This window comes from Chelonia mydas, chromosome 2 (assembly GCF_015237465.2).
Source record: "Chelonia mydas isolate rCheMyd1 chromosome 2, rCheMyd1.pri.v2, whole genome shotgun sequence".
NCBI classification, from domain to species: domain Eukaryota; kingdom Metazoa; phylum Chordata; order Testudines; family Cheloniidae; genus Chelonia; species Chelonia mydas.
In genome coordinates, this window is record NC_057850.1 from 182,613,792 (window position 1) to 182,628,858 (window position 15,067).

The window sequence follows — 15,067 nt, forward strand, 5'->3', positions numbered from 1 at the left end:
ATCCCACTGGAGCTCAGGCATTGCACGGCCCGAGCCACACCTGCCCTTGGGGACACCGGCTTCACCTTGCAGGAGCCCACTGCTCACCCAGGCACGAGACAAGACCTCGAGCTTCCTGACCCGCCTGTCGCCAGCCCGCATCTCCCTGCAGAGGGGGCGCGGCTGCTGCCGGCCCTGGCAAGGTGTGCGCGGCCGCTGCCGGTCCGCCCGCTGGCCGCCTTCCCCGGGCGAGCTAGAACCCCTCGAGCCGCGCTCCCGCGGGGCTCAACCTACCCGCATCAAGAGCCGCCGCCGCCGCCGGTCCCCGCAGCTGCTGCTGGTCCAGCCCGCCCGCGGCCGCCGCCACCCCCGCTCAGCGAGCGCGAGCTCCGAACCTCGCAGCCACCCGGGTCAACGTTCCGTCGCCCAACGCAACGTTCCATTCGCCTCGCGAGCCAGGGACGCCAAGCGCGCGACGCCCCGGGGCTGCTGCGGCAGCAGGCGCCAGTGGCTACCCGTGCTGCCCCCTATTGCTACTGGGAGGGGGCGAGACCAGGAAGTGAGCAGCACGGAGAAGTGTCACGCCCTCTCCTTTCACTTCCTCGACACGGCGTCATCTCCTCCTCGGGACCTGGTCCCTCCCACAGAGACTGAGCAAAGCACGTAGTCCGGTCCGGCTATTGAGGGAAGCCCAGGCACGCAATATACTGCAATGCATTGGCCTCGTACAACAGTTTCTGTGCACTCGTTAAGCACCTGCTGTATCCACACACACACACACTGGGGTTGCTGCTGCTCCCATTGACCTCACTGGTGCGGGATGCATACGCATCTATATGTGCACACATTACATATATAGACGTTTCCCACCTAATATCTGGATTGTTCAGCTTATATGTTACAACCTCTTCCCCCTTCTTCTGTTTTGTTTATTTAAACTGCAAAATGTTTGGGACGGGGCCTATGGTGTTTCTTTGGTGCCTATCCCTGTTTTGGGGTCTTTCCCTGATACTAGAAAACAAGAACAAAAAGACTAGCATATGTATATGTAAGCTCAAAAGCTTGTCTCTTTCACCAACAGAAGTTGGTCCAATTAAAGATATTACCTCACCTTGTCTATGTGTTATACACACATTTTTCATAACATGCATATAAAGACGTGTCCTACATCCACCTTGTGTATTCACATTCTTGTACACACTAGTCACTACATATATATATGAGTATGCAGCAGGAGTTGCAGCCGCTCAGCACTTTTGTGTTTACAGCTTAAGCCAGGCCAAGTGGCTTGTGAGTGTCCAAAGTGCTCTAGTATAAAACATGACAGAATATAGCTGGAATTATAGTCACTTCCATTGACTCACTCCTTATTATATGGGCAGGTAGCACGGCCCATTATTAAGGTTGCCGGACACTTTCTATTATTTGACCCTGTTTTCAGTCGCTTATAACTTTGTCAAACTTTAACTGTTTGGGGCAGAATTTTACATGCCGCAGAGAACATCCTTAAAGAAATATATGTTGCTTTGCCCATCTTAAAAAATTCTGGCAACCTGTTATTTGAGAAGCTCAGGTACCCTCTTGTTTTGGAGCAGGGACATAAAATTGACTGGCATGCATTAAATAAGGCATGGGGCCACACACTGAATTATAAGCAAAAAACCGAAATATTAAAACAGTCAAGGACTTTCCATCCTTTAGGAAAAATGGTATCTCATGTAATTAAAGACTGTCATAGTGCAGACACACAAGAAAGGGCAAAATTAACGTTGCACATAGGGTTGCCAATTTTGGTTGTATTCCTGGAAGTTTCATCACATGACATCATCTTTAATTAAATATTAATCTTTAATTCCTGGGGACTCTGGGGCAATCCTGGCGGGCTGGCAACCCTAGTTGCACAGGTAACCTTAGCTCTGACATCTCCTAATTTTTGACAGCCTGACTTTGCAATTTAACATCGTTTTTCATGTGCACTATCTGTTGAAGATTTGCAATTTGCTGTGTGACACTGTGTAACCAGGGGACAAAACAAGGGCAGGCAGACCACAGAACTCAGTCCCCCACTCTGTGCTTTGTCAGTTAACATTTCAGCCCTTTCTTGAGAGTTTTCATCTGTTTTTAATGTATTTATAACACAGAAGGGATTTGGTCCGCCACAGAGCCGTGCCTTTGAGGTGACACCTTACCCACAGGATGCACATCCCGGCACCATGCAAGACACGCGCACCGCGCCACTCCTGTAGGCTCACAGGCAAGAACGCACATGCACACACGGAGCGCGCTCACCCAGAGACCCCGGGGCTCCCCGCTGCGCCTCTACTAGTCCCACGTGGGACCATTTCGTCCCCTCCCCCCGCTCAAGCCCCGCCCTCCCCAACCGCCCCTGGGTGTCACCCGCTAGGGCCCGCCCAGCCTCTCTCTCCCCGTAACGCGCGCACCAACCAGGCCGTGACTCAGAATCACCCAGAGAGGGCGGGGGGGGGGGAGGGGAGGCGGTGCTCGCGCGCCCGTCAGGCCTCAGGCAGGCATCACAACGCGGATGACGTAATTACGCGCGGGTGGAGGAGGGAAAGGAAACGTCGCGGGAGTTAGCTTCGTCGCGTTTGGGTGACGGCATCAGCGGGCGGCGGCCGGCGCCGTGCCTGGAGCCCGGCGCGCGGCATGGCGTCCGTGGTGCTGAGCGAGGCGGAGAAGGTCTACGTCGTGCACGGTATCCAGGTAGCGGGCGGGGCCGTGGGGGCGGGGCCCGAGGGCGTGGGGCGGACGGGGGTGGTAGTGATTAGCCTCTGCCGTCCTCCCCCTCCCGCTCCCCCGCGCTGCTTGTGACCGGGTGCCTGCAGAGCCCCTCGCCTGTGCACGTTTGGCCAAGGCGAGATTTGCAGCCTGCGCCGTGTGTAGATTGCAGCTGTGATCGGGCCAGTGGTGCACGAGAGCCAGTTAGTGTGTCCTTTTGGCTTTGCTGCCGCTCATAGCGAGAGCCCTGTCCTCTGAGCGGCCTCGGCACAGCGTCCTTAAATAACCAGGCTGGAGCGGCTCCCGTGAGAGGGAAGATTCTGATCCTGGGTTTTCTGCCAGTGCAGCTCCATTGATGCTGCGGTGGAGTTGTTTGGGATTTATAGCTATGTAACAAATAGTAAGGTGTGATCTCCTGTCTGCACTACACGTCTCAGATAGTACAAAGCCATTAAAGTTCCTAGATATGTCCTTTCTGCAACAGGATTTTTTTTTTTTTAACTGGAGTTGCTATCTTAGGTCTGGTCTGCACTTAAAAGTTTTGCCCACATAGTTGGGTGGGGTGCTTTTTTTTTGGTCAGCATATTTATGCTGGTAAAAGCCAGGGTAGAGACCGTTTATATCATCAAAAAAGGCCTTGTGCCTGTATTGCTTATTTATTTCGGGGAAGAAGGTATATTTGCAAAATAACTTTTTTGCTGGTATAAAGTATGTTTACACTAGGAGGGTTTACCGGTATAGCTATTACCAACAAGCCTCTTAAGTGAAGACAAGGTGTATGGACAGTTTATTACTTTGCTTAAAGGCACCAGTAACTTTGGCTGGCAATTCAAACTACCCAGTTCTTTCTTCATAATCAATTTATGTATGTATTCTCTGGAGGCCCCAACTATGATCAGAGCCTCATTATGCTAGTTGCTACAAAAATACAAAGCTATTGCCTTAAAGAGGTTAGCATTTAAGGCCCTGATCCTGCAATGAGCTGTGGACACAGGTTTCCATCTATGCATAGGAAGCTGCACTGAAGCTGAAAGGCATCTGCCCACGTGGAGCTTGTTGCAGGATCAAGACTGAAATACTCATTTTCTACACTTAGTTTTTAATGTATTCCTTACGCCACCCGTTCCTAAACCGAATTTTGCACCCCTTGATAATCTGTACCTTAATCCCTGATAACCAGAAACTTCTATGCTTAAACTCTGTACCGTTTTCTTTTTACTTCAACGTTATCTTAATAAAATTATTACTTTCTATCTCCATTTTTCAGTTCATGCAGGAAGTCAGTAACTGAACTGGGAATTAAATTAGATCTTTCAAGTCGTACTCCAGCACTTTAACTACAAGACCATCTGTTTTTCTCCATTTAGCTTTGTTAATCCCAGATAAAAATGTGGAAGTTATTTTAAATTTCCATTTGACTTATTGTTAATATGGATCAGTTATATCGCTTAACAAAACTATGGTGATGGCTATGCTTAGGAGGATCTTCGGGTAGATGGCCGTGGCTGTGAAGACTATAGATGTATTGAAGTGGAAACAGATGTTGTATCAAACACAAGTGGATCTGCAAGAGTGAAGCTTGTAAGTACAGATACGAGGAGTTTTTATGTATTGCTAGTTGAAGCTCCTAAATTATCATGAATTTGAGTTTGTAGGTCAAGTCCAGACCTTATCACAGTGTTTGTATTCTTGATTTTTTGCTTTTTAATACAAACATAAAAATACACACAAAAAGTGAATACTGTTAATATATCATTACTATCTGAAATATACACTACAGTATTAACAGAAATTTGACTTTGATGATATGTAGCACAAACTGAAGCTCCTGTTCGTTCCCCTGCACCACCTCTTAACTGTCTGTGAGAGATATTGCAACCCTGTTCAGTGTCTTTGGGATCCATTATTTTAAATGAATGGTTTATGTATGATTGTGTTCTGCTCCATGGGGGTGGGCTACAACTGCTCCTCCAGGAACTAAACAACAGAGGGGTGATTAAGGCAAATCAGCCAGATTGTAAGCCCGGAGAGAAGTACAACCTCCTTGGGGACACTCACATATACTGGTTCAAACTGGACTCTCCAGAGACCAACAGACAAAGAAGGGACTTTTGGATAAAGAGCCTCACTCAAGGCTGCCTTTCTGATCCAGCAAATGGACAGGACCTTCTGACCTGAAGGATGGGGAGGTGGGGGCAGCATGCCTTGCAGAAGGGCTGGAAGGACTTGCCCTACTAGGGCCCCATAAGACTAATGGGTAACCTCTGGTGAGCTTTTAGCATGCATATCGGAACTCTTATGGCTTTTGAAGTGTTTTCTCTGTAATGCTTTTGTTTTAAGAATAAATATGCTTGCTTAGCACACAGCTCCTTCTAACTTATAACTGCAGGCAATATACTGGGTCATAGCCTTTGGAAAGAAAGCCAGGCACTGGCCTGGTTAGGCCGTCTGGCTTGCTGGGGATAGTATAGTGTAATCTGCGGAACTGTGCAGCCTTAAAACTCCAGTCAGGAGAGCGTGCAACGTAGATCTCTGCCCATGAGAGATGTTGGCTGGGAGCCAAAAATTTTTAAGTGAGTGCCCTCAAGGGACTGTGTAGGGCAGGGGAATACAGGTGGATTGAGCCTGAAACTGTAACACCGTCCATAAAGAATGGTTACTTGGCCCTGGTCTACTCTACAACCTTATGTCAGTATAACTTCATTGCTCAGGGATATAGAAAATCCACACCACTAAGCAACGCATCATACCAACCTAACTCCCGGTGTAGAGAGCGCTATGTCGATGGGAGGGCTTTTCCTGTCGACATAGCTACCGCCTCTTAGAGAGGTGGAGTACTTACACTGACAGGAGAAACTCTCCTATTGGTATAGGTAATGTCTTCACTAAGTGCTATAGCTGAACCCTGGCAGTGCTGTAAGTGTAGACAAGCCCTTGCGGTGAGCGAGATCTATTGACAAAGTACATTGTGGCCAGGGGAAGCTGAAATAATCCACCATGTAAACCTGTGAAAGTAAAGTCAGTAGTATGACTAATAAATAGAGAAATAATTCTTCAGTGTTCATATCACAACAAAGTAAAACTGCTGCTTTAATGGCTGTTGTATGTATAGACAGTGGCTATTGCTCAGGATATTACAATAGTTCTGCATATGTTTTTATTCCAGGACTGAATTTATAAAGTCATGGATATTTAGAATGTCCTGTTAGCATAGAGAAATTTTGTGCATACATAGGGTTTATTTCAGGAAACGTTCTCAAGCTTAACACTGTCTCTTTGAAAGCTTTGATTTATTAAATACTGGGTCATGCTCAAAATGCTATTTGGCAGAATAGTTTGTGTAGATAACATAAAGATAAAGATTAATAAAAGTTTGACCCCTATGTGGATAAATTATACAAGCTATGGCGTGGAATATATTTCTGGTTGAGTGATGCTGGTATTTTAACAGGGACATACGGACATCCTGGTAGGAGTCAAAGCTGAAATGGGAACACCGAAGTTGGAGAATCCAAATGAAGGATACCTTGAATTTTTTGTTGATTGGTAGGTACAACAAGGAAGAGTACCGTAAGCCCAGTACTTTGAGTGAATAATGAGTTTTGAAAAGCTGTTGATCTAAAGTATATTCCTTAATTCCATTGGCCTGCTGTAGTGGTCTACATAGTAGAAATAAGCTATTTTTTTGCTTTAGTTGATGGTAAAATTTGGGGAAATGCTCTGCTACTCCTGCAGAATCACTGTTTTGCTTGATTCTAGAAATGACAAGCAGAAAATAAAGGCACAGTGTCAACTTGGTAAGCAGACTTTTGCTGAAATACGCAAGATTATCATAACTGGAAAAGATTAGAAGAGAGAATTTTTTTTTCCAGTTTGTTTACTCTTTGTGCATTTCAGAACTTTGTAGAGAGTTTGTCAGTTCCCCCTGTTCTCTTTGGGACTTTGACAAAAAGAAAATGAGAGAGAGAGAAGATCCATTTTTTTAAAAATGGAAGGTACGCTCAGGGTTGGGTATGCTACCTGAAACTATTTTTTCTTTTATTGAATTGCCTAGATTTCAAGTGTACAAATAATTTGTCCTGAGAACCCCTGCTTTAGAGGTTTGATAATAGATGTATTGACGCTGCTTGAGGTAACTGCTCGGTAATCTGTTTGTAATATAAATAAAAGAACTGTTAGTGGGTTGCTTTGATTTGTAAACATTATGGTAATTAGAAGTTGTCCTTTTTTTATTTGAACACAATAACCCTATGAATTCTAGATACAACAGTTACCTGCTTTGAAAATAACATTTTATTTACATGAACCAGGGTTCCTGTTTAAGCATGTTTCTGACTTTCTTGACCCTGAATGAGGCATTACTGTGGACAGCTTTCCAGTGAGCAGGATTATGGAAGGAGCTAGAGGGAGTCCAAGAGCCCCAGGTTGCTTTAAGAATTGTCACAGTCACCACCTAGTGTAATTACGGGTTACACATGCTGCCATTTAGGTGGGAGCATGGGGCATGTTAGGTAGACTTTCTAAAGCTCTACTTCAGTTACGGAACAGTCACTTTAGACTGCAGCGTTTCTCAAATGCAGCCACCAGGGGCTTTTCTTGCGGCCACAGCTTCCTGGGCTGTTATTGGGTGGGGGGGAAGAAGAAGCAGCAGTCCCTTCCCCTTCCTGGTGCTCCTGGATGCACTGCCTTGGTGTTGGTTACTGGGGCTTCCAGCAGGGGTTGGGCCCGAACCCCTTCTGGAGACACCTGGGGCACAATGCTGAAGGAGCAGGCAGCCGGTGAGTTCCACACCTTTCCAGAGGTGGTGGGGCTCAGGCTTCGGGCTTCAGCCCAGGGGTGGCGGGGAGGCAGTCTCCAGCCATGCGGCTTTGGGTTCCGTCCCCTGTGGGGCTTCAGCCCCCCCCACCCCAGCCCCTAGCCTCTGCTGCCTCCCCTGATCCTCCATCCAGGGCTTAATTTGTTCCCAGACTTGCAGGGCTGAGTAATTCTGCTGTGAAAAGTGATACTTGTATGGTAATATCACTTTTCATAGTACATTTAGTAGCTAGTAATAAATAAATTCCAGCACTTCAGATGTGCATATTTATTTTTCCTAAAGCTAATTAAGTATTATAGGAAAAAGTGTGAGTGGCCACAAGCAAGAGTTGGTGGGCGCACTCTGAGGCCACCAAATAATTTGTCCTGAGAACCCCTGCTCTAGAGGTTTTATAATAGAAGTGCTGACGCTGCTTGAGTTAGCTGCTCAGTAATCTGTTTGTAATATAAATAAAAGAACTGTTAGTGGGTTGCTTTGATTTGTAAACATTTGGTAAACTTCTTCACTCCAAACTGGAAGCACCACTTCTTCTCCCCAAGTGTAAGGCTCCTTGACGGTCTTCTATAGTTTAGATTTTAGTACATAGAGGAAGTGCAAGAATTTCTTAGGGTGTGGAATTCCAATTATTTTCAATCTCCATTCTACTCCATTCCACTCCCTTCATAAGAATATAGAAACTAAGAGACTGGATAAGACCTAGGATCCATCTAGTCCCATTTCTTTTCTCTGGTAGTGGCCAGCACCCAACTGTTTCAGAGGGGGAGCACAAAACTTTTCAGTAGGCAGATATGGGTAATTTCTGCCCACCTCTGACCTAGGGAAGTCTTTCTTACCTTTAATAATGAAATATTGGCCCTGAAGAATTAGGTTTTATCACTTCCAAATTATGTTTTTAAGTATTTACTATTAAAACTCTGGATATTGCTATCCTTATAAATGGCCAATCCCTTTTTGAATTTTGCTCAATTCTTGGCCCCAGTGACCCTCACCAGGATTTGGTCCCTTACTCCTTCTGTCCATCACATGAGTCTCATGCTATTCCATTTTTTTCTGTTTTAAATAAGAAAAACTTAATTCATTGCACCACAGCCAAAGCTTTGACACTGCGGGAGTACTACATTCACATAATGTTCACATATCTCACATGTCACAGAGCCTTTGGCTCTCCAAATTGCAAGATCTAAGTTAGGATCAGAGCTCTGTGTTTGGAGGAGAACATCAACATATGAGTTCATTTTTCTTCTGCAGTTGTTGGTAGAGGAGTGTCTGGCAGGGAGCTTTTTCTTCCCCATCTGGTCCAGCTGCCAGAGAGAGGGAGAGGTCTGGCCTCTGAGTTGCAAAACTTGAAGAGCCCAAAATTGTTTTGTTTGGCTTCAAGGCTGGTCCTGACCAATACTAAATGGAAGAAGCCCAAGGCTGAGAGCTGCTACCTCCTACTCCCTCCTTCTGTCACTCAGTAATGTTGAATGAAACCAACTGCCTGTGAGAGTTTTGTGTGTGTGTTAACAAATGTCCGGTGCTGTTCATCAGTTAGTTTGGAGAGATGCCCAGTAACAAGTACCCTAAGGGGCCACAGAAATTCATTGTAGCATTGTTTTCATCAACAGCTAATATTACAAATCATTAAATGTTTCTTAAATTAGTTTAGTTTTAGATTCTGTTTTATAATTGCCAAAGAGATAGAGGCAGATGTGAGGGCTGGGATGATTGGAGAACCTCTCCCTGAACTGACAGTCCTAGCTGACCTCCTGTATGTAAGGTGGTTTTCCCTCAAGGTAATAACATAAGGGTAAGAGCCTGGCTCTGGAGACCTGAATGTTGAGTTTCAGAATGCCCAAGTCATCAGAGGACATGCATGTCTAGGTGTCAGAAAGATTTTTAAAATAAAATTTGAAGTTTTTGGCATAAGCCTTTTTTTTTCCTGTAGAGTGTGGTATATCCAAATGTGGTGATACCAATACTCTTTTATGTGTAGTTGTAATGTATGACACTTTTTCAGGCTGCCACTAGATGGTGGTAATTGTGCATAATTTTACAATTGGGTCTCTGTTATTGTAGAAGTCGCTTATATGGTGCTTTTGGTTTTTATTTTTTCAAATTGAGATTTTTTTTCTCAGTACTGATTGTGCCATCCTTATAATGGTTACTATCTGAGATTCTTTCTTGGCTTCTTGTAGATTTTAAAATCTAGTTTACTAGAGCTGATTTAGCCATGCAGACATATGTGATAATCATCTTCCATACCATTTCCTTGCACCACCACCACCCTTTTTTTCTATCCCCTTATTCTGTTTCTGTCTTCTCCTGAACGGGGAGAGGAACATTTATACCTCTTTAAACTATGCACATTGCCACTCCTTGGAATGGACGATTTGGGTGCACTGTTAGATGGTGATGGAATTTGTTCTGTTTTCACCAAAAGCAATGGGGTGGTCTATGCATCCTGCAATGTAGGGAGTGGGAGTCCTAGATCTCTGTTACACACTGGAATGCTGCTGCATCAGCAGGATAGCTGCATTTAAAAAGAAGTGATGTTTTTCTTGCTTATAACTTTGTAAAATATTGTCTTGTTGGTTTTGTGACTATAATAATCTGTCATTTTTTGTGGTATAAAATAGTAACGAGAGAGAGCCCGTACGACAATTGAATCTGTATGCAGTGATGCTTTCAGAGTACATGCTGGATATTGGGTTTAGAATGAAATTGACAATGAGGGAGAGTTATACCTTTGTCCCCGGGTCTGGCCATTTGCTTCTCCAGGTTGAAGGGAAGACTCATCTTAGCTCCTGCTGGACCTATTTCTCTAGTACGTGCATGGAAATATAGGGACCACATCCACTTGAGGTGTTTCTTAGGTGTAACATCCTATAGCTGGTGGACTGTTCTGTTGATGACCTCATGCAATATCATAATCATTTTGTTGCTCAGCCATCAGTAAGGCTCTTAAATATTGTTTTCAGATCTCATGTGTCATGTACTATACAGATAACTTCATGATAAATGAAACACAAGGAGTGGAGGCTAAAGTTCTCATAGCACTCATGTTTCGAGGTCAGCCAGTTGGGACGTCTCAATGCTTGAATCGTGTGCTGTGGTTTGTGTGAAGATGAAGAGAATTTATTTTTTCTCTTCATAAAGTCTATGAAGCTTGGTAGATAAACTGCAGTTCTCAACCTTAGGGACATGTCAAACTTTCTAGAGGGTATGGGGCACTTTGTCACTGGAGTTGCAATGCCACTTGTTCAAATTTGGCCTGGCCACTCCTCCATCATAATGGTGGGGTGGCTGAGCCAAATTTCAGTGAGTGGCATTGTAGCCAGGCATGTGCAGTCGTCATGCCCACTAGCACTCTGTGATGCTGAAACTGAGACATACTGGACAGAAAACATTGTGAATATTAATGTATGTCTTTTTAAAAGGTTCCTGGCCTATGCACAGTTAGATAACAAAAAGAAAAGGAGGACTTGTGGCACCGTAGAGACTAACAAATTTATTTGAGCATAAGCTTTCCTGAGCTACAGCATCACGAAAGCTTATGCTCAAATAAATTTCTTAGTCTCTACGGTGCCACAAGTCCTCCTTTTCTTTTTGCGGATACAGACGAACACGGCTGCTACTCTGAAACCAGTTAGATAACAGGATCAGAGGACTGATTTACTGAAAGGAGAATCCCATTTGTTGGAATCAGTATATTGATGGCCCCAGTTCCATCTAAATTACATTAGAAATTCCCATTTTGTAAAGGGTAGGCACTCCAAGAAAAGGGGTCGGGGGCGGAGAGGTTGGAGGGATGTATTTTAAAAAAATGTTGAGAACCCCTGATGTAGTGGAACTGGCCATAGGAGGAGGAAGGAAGGGGAGAGGAGGGACAGGATGGGCAGCTAGATGACTGTTTTTAAGCTGTAGAAGCTCACATTTAGGGGGTTTTTTTGTTTTGTTTTTTAAACTCTTTATGAATAGAAGTGCTTTCATTTGGAGGGATTCACTGCATCAGTCTGGCAGAAACAAATGCCACATGTCTGGCTTTTTCAGCCAGTTTTGCTCATCAAAGTTCTAAATGTGCTAAGAGAGCTTCTGGGTGCTATCTGCATGTTAGAGTTATGGGAAGGTCTGGAGCTCGCTGCTGATGGAAATAATGAGAGTGCCTCCTTAAAGGATGGCAAGATGTTCTAACCAATTCTACCAGCCTGTGGATGGGGGTAGAGAAGCTTAAAGCAGGTGCCCGTCTAGACCATTTACTTAAGGTACTTTATTTTGTAAATCTGTACTTTTTACTGCAGAAAGTACATGGTCTGTAGTGAGATCATTTAATGAGGCGCCAATGTAATATGAAAGTTCAAGAAAGCAGATTTGAAAATTGCAGTGGGAACCCCAGCTCTGAATTTCTTGACTTCCACACAATGAAAATTTCATCCTGAATGCATTGGGAATGTAGGTTTATTTTGATGTGCATATAATTAGCTGTTAAACTCCACCAAAATTTACAAACCCAGTTTGCTTTTAATTTAAGACTAAATTGTACGGTGCAAATAAATGATGTATTCATTAATATCTCTGTATACGCAAAGTGTCCTTAGAAGCTTCCTATGTTCCTATTTAATCATATAATGAAAACTTAATGTTTTTATTAACTACCTGAGGCCTGAAACAGGAAGGTGGATAGAAGTCAGTGGGAGATGAAATAAACTAAGCTATTCAAGAGGAAACAGCTGGACTGATAACCTCAGGACTGCTGACATGGAGAGGTAGTCTGTGATGGAGGCTTCCTTACACTGGATTCCCTAGAAACTCTTGATTCTCCTAGAATGTGGCTGAGAGCTGTTTCTTAACTTTGGAGATTTTATTTTAAGTAGTATTCAGGAATAAGAATAGCACACTCCCTTTGGCCCCTGCTAGATCTGTGTGTGTTCTACAAATAAGTTTTTCTGAACTCTACTTCTGAGATTTTTACAGTGGGCAAAGTATTTCAAATGAGTGAATGTGAACATCTCTGCTACTACACTACTGTGATATCCAGTGACCTTAGGGTGGCAGTATTTACCATGTATTTGGAAGTGACGTGGCTAGGTGTAGATCAAGGCTTAGTCCCTTGCAATTAATAAAATGATTAAGGTTATGATAAAATTCAGCGACACAGTTATCCAGATCAAATGTGCTAAGGCCTGGTCTACGCTTTAAAATTAGATTGACCTAAATATGTTGCTCAAGGCTGTGAAAATCATCTTGCTCTGAGCACCGTGGTTAGGTCAACCGAACCCCCAGAGTAGATGCAGCTAGGTTAACGGAAGAATGTTTCTGTTGACCTAGCTACTGCCTCTCGCAGAAGGGATTTCTCTGCCAGTGTAGGGAAGTGTGTATGCTATGGCGCTACAGCGGCATTGCTGTAGTGGCTATAGTGTAGACATATTCCAAGTCTATCATTTCTTACATGGACAGTACTCCAGTTGTCCAAGTAAAAATTTCAGCATTTGACTCCTAGTTAATGCAAGTAAAAACTAAAGTTTTCAAAAAATAGCTTTTATACCTGCATTATGAGACCTGCAAAATTTTAATAAGCAAAATTGGGGTTCAGTTTTGCAGTCCTGTTTAGACATGAATGGTTCCACTGACTTAAATGGGAGATACTTTTGCTGAATTGAGCCCTTCATTGGTATGTAATTTAATAATTCTGGTGATAAGGCTCTTTTTAAATTTGATTATAGTTCTTCTGCATGGGATTATAATTTTGGCTCATCGTTAATTGTGTAATCTTATTACAATGTGGCATTTATACATCTGCAAATGATAACATCCTGCCTTTTATTAGGGACCTGGAGGAAAAGGAAAAACAGTTAAAGCGTTTGAAATGTAAAGTATTAAGTAAGGTCTTCATTTTTAACAGCCCTTATTTCCTTTCTTTCTCTCTTTTTCTCTCTGTCACTCTGGAGAGAGATTTTTAAAAGGAACCCCACAGCGTAATGGACAGTCTTTTAGGTGAAAAAGGAGAAATTAGTTGAGATTGGCTGGAGCTGTTCTTGTTGAAGTCTGATCCTGTTTCCTAGAAGACAAAACAAGACACACACAAGTGGGGAGAAGAGAACAGCAAAGATAGAAAGTGCATTTTCTGTCTCTGGTGTTAACTATTACTTGCAACCTCACTGCTGGAAAAACACAGGCCCAGCGCACAGTCTTATCCATCACTCTGAGACCTGGCAAAGTTGTACAATGTTGCACTGTTTAAGGCATTACTTTTGACTGCCTTTTTCTGGTCAGAGGCTCACAGCAGTGTTGCAAAATACACAGTCTTAGCCGGTTAAGCCAAACTCTTACTAAACAGAAGGCAAAGGAAGAGAGAGAGGAAAAAAGAAGAAATATGGTGGGGAAAGAGGACAAATGATGGGAAAGTGTGTCTGTGACAAAGTCTTACATGCCAGGTGTATTCAAGGTGTAACCAATGATGGTGGAGGTGGCAATATCATCTGGGTTCCTCAGGACATCTCTCTGGATTATGATGAAGGCAAAATGGTGTCATACGAGATCTTGGGATCTCAGGAGACTCTGGGGATGGCAGCCATGATGGGGAAGCTTGCTCATTCCCCTTCTTTTAATCAGCCAGCATTGCGATAGCCAGCTTCTCCCCTCCCCCAAAGTCTCTTTCTGAGGACCCCAGAGGGAATGATTGGCAGAATAGCCCGTTTTCTCATTATATTGTCCAGCAATTAGACCTGATTTCTGACACAGCAACTATAGTTCATTGACTTTATTATAGACCAGTCAGCTTAACTTCAGTATCCCAAAAGATAATGGAGCAAATAATGAAGCAATGTCTTTGCAAACACCTAGAACATGGGTGGGCCTGAGGGCCATATCTGGGAGGGGAAATGGTATGCAGGGCCATGAATGTAGGGCTGGGGCTGGGGCAGGGGGTTGGAGTGCGGGGTGTGTGAGGGGATGTGGTGTGCAGGAGGGGCTCAGGGCGGGGGGAGGGGTGCGGGGTGTGGCAGGGGGTTGGGGTACAGGGAGGCGCAGAGTGCGGGAACGGGCTAAGGGCAGCGGGTTGGGGTGCAGAAGGGGTTCAGGGTGTGGGTGCCTGTTCAGTGCTGCTTACCTTGAGAGACTCCGGGGTGGCAGCGGCGTGCAGCAGGGCTAAGGCAGGCTCCCTGCCTGCCCTGGCCCCGTGCCGCTCTGCTCCCAGAAGTTTCTGGCAGTGGCGTCGGGCGGGGGGGGGGGGTAAGCAGGTGGCTCCACTGTGAGCTGCCCTCACCTCTGGGTATCACCCCCAAAGCTCCCATTGGCCACAGTTCCCCGTTCCCAGCCCATGGGAGTTGCGGGGGGCAGTGCCTGCAGGCGAGGGCAGTGTGCAGTGCTCTCTGTCCCCCGCCCCAGGGCTCGCAATCCTGTGGGCTGGATTGGAAGCCTTGACAGGCTGGATCTGGCCCGTGGGCTTTAGTTTGCCCTCCCTGAACTAGAAGATAATAAGGTGTTAATAATAGGTAGCAGTCGGCATGGTTTTGTCAAGAACAAATAGAGTCAAACCAACCTAATAGGTTTCTCTGA

The 15,067-nt window shown here is 44.7% G+C and overlaps 2 protein-coding genes across 4 annotated transcripts in view; one reads left to right on the forward strand and one right to left on the reverse strand.

Annotated features, from left to right (window-relative positions):
- Window positions 1-651, reverse strand: part of ZDHHC3 (zinc finger DHHC-type palmitoyltransferase 3) — a 43,744-nt gene extending 43,093 nt beyond the window's left edge. The window contains exon 1 of one of the 3 annotated variants that reach the window (XM_037890235.2): window positions 274-563. The gene's annotated coding sequence lies outside the window, so the exon portion shown is untranslated. Of the gene's footprint in view, window positions 1-273 lie in introns of all 3 variants that reach the window. The other 2 variants (XM_037890238.2, XM_043540774.1) reach the window with 2 other exon arrangements.
- Window positions 652-2,402: 1,751 nt separating this feature from the next.
- Window positions 2,403-15,067, forward strand: part of EXOSC7 (exosome component 7) — a 31,600-nt gene continuing 18,935 nt past the window's right edge. Inside the window, exons 1-3 of the mRNA XM_037890239.2 lie at window positions 2,403-2,700; window positions 4,195-4,296; window positions 6,167-6,261. Coding sequence (XP_037746167.1) covers window positions 2,644-2,700; window positions 4,195-4,296; window positions 6,167-6,261 — 254 coding nt within the window. The 5' untranslated portion in view covers window positions 2,403-2,643. The remainder of the gene's footprint in view (window positions 2,701-4,194; window positions 4,297-6,166; window positions 6,262-15,067) is intronic.